Source organism: Miniopterus schreibersii, assembly GCF_964146895.1.
Source record: "Miniopterus schreibersii genome assembly, chromosome: 2".
Taxonomy (NCBI): domain Eukaryota; kingdom Metazoa; phylum Chordata; class Mammalia; order Chiroptera; family Miniopteridae; genus Miniopterus; species Miniopterus schreibersii.
Window position 1 is genome coordinate 138442568 of NC_138102.1, and position 11515 is coordinate 138454082.

General features: G+C 45.5%; 1 protein-coding gene and 1 pseudogene across 2 annotated transcripts; both read right to left on the reverse strand.

Annotated features, from left to right (window-relative positions):
* Positions 1–1201: 1201 nt before the first annotated feature.
* LOC308552880 (high mobility group protein B2 pseudogene) lies at positions 1202–1632 on the reverse strand (annotated as a pseudogene). The gene has a single exon. The product of its transcript is annotated as a high mobility group protein B2 pseudogene (transcript).
* A 1705-nt stretch (positions 1633–3337) lies between these two features.
* Positions 3338–4276, reverse strand: LOC308552872 (olfactory receptor 10P1; the record flags this gene model as incomplete). Its single annotated transcript, XM_081128259.1, has 1 exon — positions 3338–4276. The coding sequence occupies one exon, from the start codon at positions 4274–4276 to the stop codon at positions 3338–3340; it is 939 nt and encodes a 312-aa protein (XP_080984385.1).
* Between the last annotated feature and the right edge of the window lie 7239 nt (positions 4277–11515).

Sequence of the window (11515 nt, forward strand, 5' to 3'; positions counted from 1 at the left end):
GAAACCAGTATTTAAAAACTTCTATATTCCCGGCTGGTGTGGCTCAGCAGAAGAGTATCAACCTAGGATCCAGGAGATAGTGGTTCAATTCCCGGTCAGGGCACACGCCCCAGTTGTGGGCTTGATCCGCAGTGGGGGGTGTGCAGGAGGCAGCCGATCAATGACTCTCATCATTGACGTTTCAACTCTCTCTCTCCCTCTTTCTTCCTCTCTCTGAAATCAATAAAGACATATTTTAAAAACCCCAACAAAACAGATAAACAAACAAAAAAACTTCTATTACTGTGCATTTTATTTTCCTTGTAATTATATAGTAAAAGGGTGCAATAAAAATTTTAACATATGTAATTTTATTTGTAATATTACAAAATTAAAAAACCCAAAGTGCAACATTCTAAAAACCCCCAAATTTACTATTGATACTAATTCCTATGAGTTTGCTGTGTTACCATACGCAAGTCAAGAAATTAAGGAAGCCATTAGATATATGAAACATTTAACATCAGAAGCCTTAAAATCTAACCTTATGTAGTAGCCCTTCAAAAACCTACAACTTGCATTTTTAAAACAGTATTTTCTCTACTAAGAATCTTATCAGCTACACAAAAATCTGTATAGTTTTTTTTTTTTTTTTTAGTATATCTTTATTGATTTCAGAGAGAGGAAGGGAGAGGGAGAGAGAGAGATAGAAACATCAGTGATGAGAGTCACTGATCGGCTGCATCCTACACACCCCCGACTGGGGATTGAGCCCGCAACCCGGGCATGTGCCCTGACCGGGAATCGAACCGCGAGCTCTGGGATCCTAGGTCGATGCTCAACCACTGAGCTACGCCCGGCCGGGCAAATCTGTATAGTTTTTATACTGGAGCTAATATTGAGCTGCACTTGAATTTACGTTCTTAGCAGAACAATCGTCTGAACACACACACTCCACACACATCATTGCAGGGGAGCCATTATTCTTCTTCTTCCTCTCCCTCCTCCTCCTCCTTCTCTTTCTCCTCCTCCTCCTCTTCCTCTTCCTCTTCCTCCTCCTCCTCCTCTTCCTCTTCCTCTTCCTCTTTCTCCTCTTCCTCCTCCTCCTCATCTTTCTCCTCCTTCTCATCTTCTGCTCCCTTCTTCTCTGAGCCTGCTGGCCTGCCAGGGTTCTTCCCACCTCTCTTTCGCCCTTGGCGCTGTATGTGGCCACATCCTTTTCTTATTTCTCCTTTAGCTTAGCTGCTTCTGTTCATACGGCTACTTATCTCTGGCTGACTGTCCAGACCACATTTCACCCAGTTTTTTTGGCAGTATCCCCAGTGGGCGATGTTCAAAGCAAAACAGGAAGAGGGAGGGTGGAGGCCTTTTAGGAGCATTGGGCTCTTTCCCCCCCTTTCTTATCACTTTTGGGAGGAACATAATTTTTTAATCTCCCTGCCATAGTGAACTTTGTCACTTTTTGCCATATCTTCAAACGTTGGCTTTTCCTTTGCAGACATGGTCTTCCATCTCTGAGCATTTCTTGGAGAATTCGGCAAAACTGACAAAGCGGTCTGGGTGTTTCTTCTTGTGCTTTTCCCCGCAGGTTTGCACAAAGAAGGCATATGAGGACATCTTGCCCCTTGGCTTGTTGGGGCCTCCTTTACCCATGGTGACAGAAGTGTCTACCTAGTGGTAGCTTTTCCTGAGTCCTGCCGTGGAGCCGAGTCTGACAGAGGTGCTTCCTTTGCCTGACTTTTCTCCCCATCAAACTCTATCTAGATGCTTTCAAATCCCCTTCAGTTTACCCTGGTGTGCCATTCAAGTATTAGCACTTTCTACATGTGCCACCACGTAGCTTGCAAGTGCTGCTTTGAGCCTCTTCTTCCAGGTAGCCTTCCAGAAACACCCTCAAACTGTTATCAATTATTTACCTTCCAATGAGTATTTACATATCTTTATAATTACTCTCATTCTATGTTTCTGCTGGTTTGTTTTTTTCTCCACTCCATTCTCCCCACGACCACCCCCATTAGATTAGGAGCCAAATGAGGGCAAGGAACTTATCAGTTCTTTCCTGTACAGCTCTGGGCTCCTTGACTCTGTCTGTTTGTCTGAGGATGTTCTCTGACCCCAAGTTCCCTTTAGCTGGTCTTTCTAAGCAGGGTCTAGACCACATTATTTCTAGTGCACCAAGTTTAAGGTTTTCCCTCTCTTGCCTCCAGCCCGATTGTGTTAATCCTAATTCTTGACAGTGACAGAAGCTGTGTTGATGATGAAGTAGAAAAATAATTATCAAAATACAGTGTTGTTGGGAGGGTTGGGAACGGTGGCAGAGGCTAAGCTTTCAGGAATAATTTCCAAACATTAACTGGTCAGTTGAAACCATGGGTGCTACCACCAGGGATGGGTCAGAAACTTTCTGCCACTTCTATGCCAGAAACTTGCTGTCACAGCCTTCTTTGCTGCCCTCTGAGAGAGCACTTCTCCTTGCCTCTTGTGGGCACCACTTACTCAAAGTCATATCAGTGGAACCATGTCACATGCCTGGGGGGCTAGAAAGTGTTCTCAGCTCCAGAGAGGGAGGTGCTTTTTCTCCCCACCAGACTTCTAAGGTGAGGAATTCTCCAAACATTGAAAGAGGGCCCAATACTGGGTGACCACAACTAGTGCTGTGTCCACTCTCTGGATCCTATCCAGGATGGCCTCAGGGCTTCTCTCAGTCTGAGGGGCTGGTGACGGAGGTATGGATGGGTTCAAGCTGATGTCACAGGCTGGGAGGCTAGGGAAGCCAGGGAGACCCTCTTGCCCAGTTGGATGTTTTATAGGCAGTTATGGAAGATGGCAGAAATCAAGGGTGGGGAAAGGCAGGGAAGAATATTCATGTGGAATATTTCAGGGGGAAACAGCTCCCTTTCTTCTAAAGGGCACCTGGAGTGTAAGACTGCTATGTGTTTCTGGGAGAAAACTGGAGGAAAGGGCCAGGTAGACTCCCCCAGGGGCTCTGGGTGGGCCTAGTTGGATGTCAAGTTCATAGACATCTGCCTTCATCCTGACGCAGACCTCTGACTTTTGCTGTAGCCACGACAATCGCCTTGCTCAGGGATCCAGAACAATCTGGAAGATACCAAATGTTCTTCCCCATAGGCAGCATTCCCTTCCATTCTGTCTTATCCTGTAGCCCTGACAGTGAGTCTGGGGTGCGGGTTAGGAGGTAAGATACAGATTGATCTCTGTTTTAATTCCAGCAGTTTCTGCCAGGAAGCCTTATTTCTTTGAGGTGCTGTGTGGCTTCTGTTAGGCTGGGGTTTAGGTCCAACACCTGAAGGCTGAGAGGAGAAGCAGCCAGTGAGTGAGCAGACACATCCCGGGTCCTTCAGGGTGACAAGACCTGCCTCTTCACCAGGTGCCGCAGGGCCCCGGTCACCTCCTTGTTCCGAAGGGTGTAGATGATGGGGTTGAGCATGGGTGTGATGACTGTGTAGAAGAGGCTGAGGATGCGGTTTGTGGTGACAGAGGAGCCTGCCCCGGGCTGAATGTAGGTGATGCTGGCTGTTCCAAAGAAGAGGAAAACCACAAGCAGGTGAGACGAGCACGTGGAGAAGACTTTGCGGCGGCTCTGGGCGGAGGCCATGGCCAGGATGGCACCCAGGATGCGGATGTAAGAGGTGACAATCAGAGAGAAGGGGACCATGATGAAGACCACGGTGGCTGTCATCACAGAGATCTTGCTCTTGTGCTTCCCAGCACTTGCCAGCCTCAGAACCGGCAGGATGTCACAGAGGAAATGTGGGATGACTGGGCGCCTAGGGAAAGGCAGAGTGAAGATGAGGGAGGAGTGGGTGGTGGCTGTGACGATGCCCATGAGCCAGGAGATGCCCACCATGGCCACGCAGGCCCGCCAGCTCATGAGGCTGGAGTAGTGCAGGGGCCGGCAGATGGCGGCGTAGCGGTCGTAGGCCATGGCTGTGAGCAGGCAGCACTCTGAGATGCCCAGGACAATGAACACATACATCTGGGCTGCACAGCCCTGGAAGGAGATGGCCCGGGGGTGCGGGGAGGCCAGGTCGGCCAGGGTCCTGGGCACAATATCGGTGGTGTAGAGGAGCTCCACTACCGAGAGGTGGCGCAGGAAGAAGTACATGGGCGAGCGCAGGGCAGGGCTGGCCTGGGTGAGGAGGATGATCATGGAGTTACCCAGCAGGGTGACCAGGTACACCAGAAACACCAGCCAGAACAGGGGGCCCTGCAGGGCCCTGAGGTCAGAGAACCCTAGAAGGAGGAATTCAGGCAGAGTCTGATTTTCCTCAGCCATCACTTTAGGCTAGAACCTATGGCACAGCCAAGAAAGAAAGAGAAGTTTATATAAAGTCAGCATTTCTGTAACTTAGTAAAGCACTTTTAGTACAGTCCCTCTCAAATCAACTGAGGCAGGGTCTCCTCTTTATGGGTGAGGCCATGGGTTTCAGAGGGGTTAAATAATTTGTCTGAGGTAATGCCAAGGGAGCAGCAGGCCTGGGACTTGATTCTAGGTTTCTTGACTCCAAGTTCCGTGCATTTCCCATGTTCCCTCAGCTCTGGGTCCTGTGTGCAGGGCCTTACTCTCAAGTGTAGAGACCCCAGCTATGTACTTTGGGTCTCTCTCCAGAGTGGGCATGGAGCAGCTGCTTTGTCCCAGATTCCTTTGTGCTCTCTGGCCCCAAATCCCAGCCTTTAAGAAAGTATGTAGCATCCCCCACTGTGGACTCAGTCAGGGATTGTCACAGGCTGGTGTCTAATGATCACCATGGTAGGCTGTGGACTTAGAATGCCATGCAATGATATAACTGATGGTGATAATATTGCCCAATTGTATCATGCTTTGGGATTCTATAGAACTCCTCCAATATTATTAGGTTATGGCCCCTGCCTTGTGAGGGGAGTGGGGCAGGGACTGGCCATATTGTACCAGCTGCTCTGTTTTGGTCCCTCTGTCTTCCCAGCCCCCCTGCATTTCCAGAGTGTGCCCCCTGCAGGGAGTATTTCCATGCCTCCTATTAAAATTGCACTCATCTTTCAAGCTCAGTTCAAATTCCATCATCCCTATGGCATCTTCCCTTCTCCTCATGGTCAGAAAAAATTATCCATGGCATTTCAGAATTAAAAGTGACCTAAAGGGTCATATAGTTCAGTGTGACAATGCTCAGATCTCATCTACGACACCTTAGAAGGCTGTTGTGCAATGTCTGTTTGAACAGCTGCAGCAAAACTCACCATCTACTGAGGTAGCCCGGTCTGCCTGCAGAAAATATCTTCATTCTATTGGTCTTGGCTAAATTCTTAGTATTTTATAGAATGTCTAAGCCCTCTTTCAACAGACAGCCCTTCAAGTATCTGGAGAAAGCACCTTTACTTGAGCTCACATGAGATAGCACTAGTGCCTCTGTGGTTCCGAGAATTTTTTAGAGAAAGATTTCCACTGTAAGATCCTGCAGAACAAGTTGGGGAAGTGGTGGGGGAGCCTCACTTCTGTTTTAACAGCTATTGTTTCCCAAATGCTTGGTTCCTGCCAGGCACTACCGCTAAAGGGCTTAATAGTCATTAAAACCTGGGGTCTTCACAATCACACTATGACATAGAAACCTTTATTTTCTCCATTTTACAGATGAGCATATGGAAGTCCAGACAGTATTAGAAAGTTTCTTAAAGTCACAAACCTAGTAAAGAGAGTTTGGGCTCAAATCCAGGCCTGCCTAACTCCAGAGTCTGTGTTCTTAATCACAGTTATCAACTGTTTTAGAGGCTTGTTTAATCACCAGAACAACTAGCATGGTCCTTGCAAATGCCAAGAGGTCAGTTAAATCTTTATGAGATGAATGAGTGAATCCCACTTATAAAAGACAGGAACTAACGAACAGAAAGATTAAGTGATTTGTCTAAAATAGGCAGCTAGTTTGATAAAGACAGGACACTGGGCCTAAGCTTTTAGACGTCTTGGCTCCCAAGATTTGAAGAGTTTTTATCACCAACATTCACCCCACATCGGAGATTAGCCCAGCCACCTTCGTCTTAAGGCAGGAGAGTCTCAAATTGTCTGCCCATTGCTCATCGACCTAACCTTCCTCCCACACTCACTTTGCCCTCTCACTATCTATTTTTATGTCTTAAGTCCTGTACTCTATAGCTTATACTTAGAGATTGCGGTGTGTTGGGCATTGTGCAGTACCCAATATCTCAACTGACTATATAACAATTCTAGGAATAGTTGTTATTTAGTCACGGCAGATAAGGAACCAGAGCTCTGAGAGCTTAAATTACTTACCCAAGTTCACATGATTAGTGAGTGGCAGGTGCAGAGTTGTAACTTAGAGCCTGAGATTTCAACCACCACACCTGCTGTATCTCCAGTGAGGCCAACAGCCTCACCCTACAGTCTGGGAGATGAACTCCATCTAGTTAATTTGGGCAGGAATATCTGAGTCCACTGGTCTTCACTCGTCAATAAGCCTTCAGATGCTCACACCATTTAGACAGCCTATGAGAGAAATAGCACTGTTTTCAAATTTAAAAAATGTTATTTTTGCAATTAAAATATTTAAGAAGCAATATTTTCAACAATAAAGATAAATTTAAAGAAAGAAAAATTAATCACTTTAGATAATTGAGCAAATATTGAAACTGGCTATTTGAATTTTCTTATTTATGAATTACTTATTCATATCCCCCCCCAGAAATAATGAGAAAAAATCATTTGTGATTTCACCACCTTAGTTATTTCCTTTCCTGTATATTGCCCTCAAGTCTTTGTCCCATTGCAAACTCATTTCACATGTTTGTAATCATAGTATACAAAGTATTTTGTCTTTTCCTTTCCTTTTTAATGCTTGCTCAAAGCATTTTGTCGTGAGATCACATGGTATTTATTCTGAGTGATCCTTTTTAAAGTTTTGTAGTAGCCCAGTGAATTTGTTCACTGCTGTTTTTTTTTTTTTGGTTTACAGTCCAAACATGTGTAACCAACGAGCAGGACCTAGGTTTTTATTGGCATTCACCTCAGAAACTCGAATCCACAGGTATAAGCAGCATATAACCAGGAAGTTACAAGTAAATACAGATTATACGTGCCAATTTCTGTTCACAAAGGCCACAGATCAAAAGTGTGTGGATTAAAAGTGTGTGTTTAGATTATGGCCAAAATGTTTTTGTTTTTTTAATATCTTTATTGACTTCAGAGAGAGAAAGGAAGAGGGAGAGAGACAGAAACATTAATGATGAGAGAGTCAGAGTCCTTGATCGGCTGCCTCCTGTGGCCCCCTTACTGGGGATCGAGCCCGCAACCCGGGCATGTGCCCTGACCAGGAATTGAACCACGATCTCCTCGATCCTAGGTTGATGCTCAACCGCTGAGCCACGCCCAGCCGGGCCCAAACTGTTTTTAAAATGCAAAAATGTAAAATTACATCTTGAAAATATGAAGAGATGGTCTACACACTTCAAAAATTGCTTATGTCAGATGTATGCCAACTACAGGATTCAAGTGACAAGCAATAAGGTCTCAAAAGATTAACACTGGTCAAAGAGAGTGGGAATATTTTTTACATTTCACTGAAAATACATTGACTACTAGAATATGAAATCTAAGTAGGAATTTAGAGAAAAAAATTACAAAATCTAAAGCCAGTTACGTCATATTTCTTATTACCTAAACAACAGCATAACATTAAAAGAAAACTGCACTTGTATTTTAATTGCTAATCTCAATTAATGAAGTTCTCCAAAAATGAAATGCAATAAAAAAAGCTTCAAACTCCAAATGAAAAGTTGTAAGGCTCAGATTAAAACGTGGAATGCTTCAGATGAAAGTAATAAAAATGCAATTGGCTTTGTTCTTTATTGAATGGAATAAAAATTAAAACTCTGTAACTATTAGACAACTCCCCATGATTATTTTTAAAGCAGAACTGTCCCCGCTCCTTCAATAAATCTTAGACAGGCAGATGGGTAAATTGATCAGCTAATGGGCATGTGGATGGAGTGACAGATAACCTGTGGATAACTGGCTAGGTGGACAGAGGATGAGCAGACAAAGGTGTGGCTGGCTGGTTGCATGTCCGCTCAGCCCAGAGAGCCCTGGGGGCAGGAGGTGAGGGAGGGATTGGAATACAAAGGAGTTCTTGAGGGGTAGGTTTGGCATCTTGGGGTAAGGGAGCGGGAATTCTAGAGCTGAGTGGGGGATGTAAGAAATGGGGAGAAAGACAGCCTTAATCGAATCAGGGAGGTCTGGGGGAGCACAGCCAGACAATTCACCTTTGTTTTTTTTCCCATATATATATTGCCTGAAGTATTAGTGGGAATTTTTGCATGGGGTAGCGGTGTGTGTGTATGTGTGTGTGTATGTGTGTGTGTGTGTGTGTTTGTGTGTTGGGGAGGGTATGGGGCAGCAGAGGAGGACGCAGGTTGCTCCATCTGTGGGCTCTGAGATGGGGACCATTAAGGGGAACCTGAAAGTTTTTGTCAGATGTTAACCATAGTCAGTACGGAGGCTATGAACGCCCATCTCATTCACATACCACTTGTAAACTCACAAACCTGCACACACTGCCTTACCCCTGTCACTCCACTCCTCCCCCCCTCCCCCATTTGGCACATTACAAACATGCATACTACATGATTGCCAAACTTTTTACATGATCTGGCCCACCCCGTGACACTCCTACCCACAACACCCATTCCAAGGCTTGCACGGTCTGAATATAGGCACACTTGCCTTGCTGTATTATGTACAGTTCTACCTGGGAGAAATCGCCCAAAGCTCTCTGTCTCCTTCTCATCCCTCTTCTTGTCCAGCCGGGCTGGTGGCACCTGAATCACACCTCTGCAAATGCAGTCGTAGAGATTTAGGAACCCTCACCTGGACTCTTTTCTCCTATGACGAGGGACAGGTATTGGCTCCCAGCCCATAGAAAGGATTTAAGACTCTGAGCGAGCCTGATATCCCTCTGTTTCTCTTCCCTTTCTATCCCTGGGAGGGTCTAGCCTGGTCAGGGAAAGGCCAAGGCTGCCCAGCGTTGTGTGGAGCACTTACCTGGGGGAGGTGGAAATGGCCACCCAGTCAGGGCAGGGGCTGCTGGGCACAGGCTCTGGCTCTGCTGTTCCCTCCTTCTCTCTGGAAGTCCTGGCCTCTGAGGTGCCCACAATTATTCTCCAGCTGCTGTTGCGCCTCCACTCCCTGGGGACCTGGGAGGCCCTGACTTGTGGGGTTTCCCTGGGTAATTCTGAGCTGAGGTAGTGTCATGGGCCAGGTGATTCTGCCCAGGTCCCCAATGCCTGCTGTCTCCTTTCTCCTCTCCTTAATCTCATTTATCTTGGCCAACCTGCCTCCTTCTCCCTTTCCTCACACCTTGTTCCCTCTCCCGGCTAACTTTCTCCTCACTCACTGTAGGGTCTCTTTGGCCACAAATGGCATGAGATTTGAGGGTATCCATCCCTTATGTCTAGAATCTTACCATGGGTAATTCATTCCTCTGCATAAAGTCTTGGTTCCTGTTAAATGTAAATGCTTCTGGAAACTTTTAGAAGTTAATAACAGTGAAGTATAATTTAGTCGTATTGATCTCCATGTTTGGTTGCCTTTTACATGGAAATGTCTGGTTACCTAGGGGTTCATAGCAGGAAGGACAGGGTTCCCCTCAGTCGCCAGGTTCAAGTTACTGCGGATGTACTTAGTGGGTCCTTATACAGAATGTTTTTGGTTTGGGAAGGGCTGTGAAGTTTGAGGGTAGAACAGAGGTGTTTCTTGGCCTTTCCCGCAACACCTGGTACCCTCTTGTTGACACTTGCTGCCTCCACTTCTTATCTCCCATTTTCTCCGCTTGTACCTACAACTCCACTGAGTCTCTCTTATCAAGATCTACACCCCACATGCTGCCTAATTTTATAGGTAACTTTCAGTCTTCTTCCTAATGTCTAAGCAGTCTTTGACAAAACTGAGCTCCTCTCCTTGAAACATTTTCTTTTTTAACTTCTGTAACTCCCAAACATACATCTTTGGCACTGGCCTCTCCTTGTTTATACAAGTGAGTGTCTCCCTTTAGGTATCTTAGAGGCATCTCAAACTTACCATGTCTTGTTCCTCTCCCAAGCTTCCCTGTCACAGTAAGTGGTCTATTGCCACCCAGTTGCTCAGATAAAAAATCTAGCCGTCCAACCCTGGCTGGTGTGGCTCAGTTGGAGCATTGTCCCATATACTGAAAGGTTGCTGGTTCGATCCCTCTTGGGGCATCTGCAGAAGGCAGATTGATGTTCTCTCTCTCCCTTCCTCCTTCTCTCTCTCCCTGGCCCTCTCTCTAAAATCAATTAGCATGAGGATTAACAAAAAATCTAGCCAACCATTTTAATTAATTTATTTTCTTAACACTCCACATTCAATTATTCAGCAAGTCCTGTCAGTTCTGCCTCAACAATTTAACCCCAAGCAGCCACCTCTCATTATCTTTGCTGCTAAAATCCTAGTTCAGCAAATTGTCTCTCACCTGGGCCATTCCCATTCTCCACAATCCTGTCTCCATCCAGCCAGTGTGATTTTTCTCCAAGTGTAAGTCAGATGATATAATTTCTCTCCTTTAAAACTTTCCCATAGCTCAATAGCTTCTGATTATAAGTAGGATAAAATGCGAAATTCTTCCCTTGCTTTATACAACCCTAATGAGTTGGTCCCTGTGTGTTAAACATGGTTTTTTATTTTGATGTTTTGACGTCTGGGGCATTAGTGACCCTGATTAGACTTACCTGCAAGCATGCCTTTCATATACACACCAACCAACCCAGAGTCCAAATCCTCAGCCACCACCTCTATTGGCATCTGACCCTCTGGGCCAATATTCCCCTGCCCTAGTCATCCCAGGGCCAGGTATTGGACAACTAGAGACATCCCCTAAACCCAGAGCCCACTGGAATTATTCACTAATTCACTGCTTACCCTGCCTTACCCATTCTGTCCCATGACAATCACAATAAAGGCTCTTGCCCACATTACTCCTCACTCTCTCTGCCTTCTACTCAACCTTGGTGCTTTTCCATGTGGCTCTGCATGGTGTGGCATGGCTCCCTCCTCTTGGGAACAGTGAGGGAGTAACAAACTATCTTTTCAATGGCAATTGTCTCCTGATCTGTTGTTCTCACCATGGTGGAATAATAATAAAATCTATATTTTAAAACATTGTTTTCATCTTCCTTTTCTGTAATGCTCCAGCCATACTAGCCTTCTATTTCTTCCATAAACACAGTTCAGCTTCTTTGCTCTTGCTGTTTCCTCTGTCCAAAGGCTCTTACCCTACATCTTCCCATAGGTGCCTTTACATTATTCAAATTTCAGCTCAGATCCCCCTCTTTAGAATGGCTTTCTCAAAGTGCCCTAGACATAGTAGCACCATACTCTGATCATCTTATTTCATATTCTTTATTGCATGTATCTCTATCAGAATTTAATAATTGTTTTATTGTTTGCGTGGTTAGTGTATGTCTCCCCCACTAGAAAGTATGACTCATGCAGGCAGGACTCTTTGTTCATAGCTTC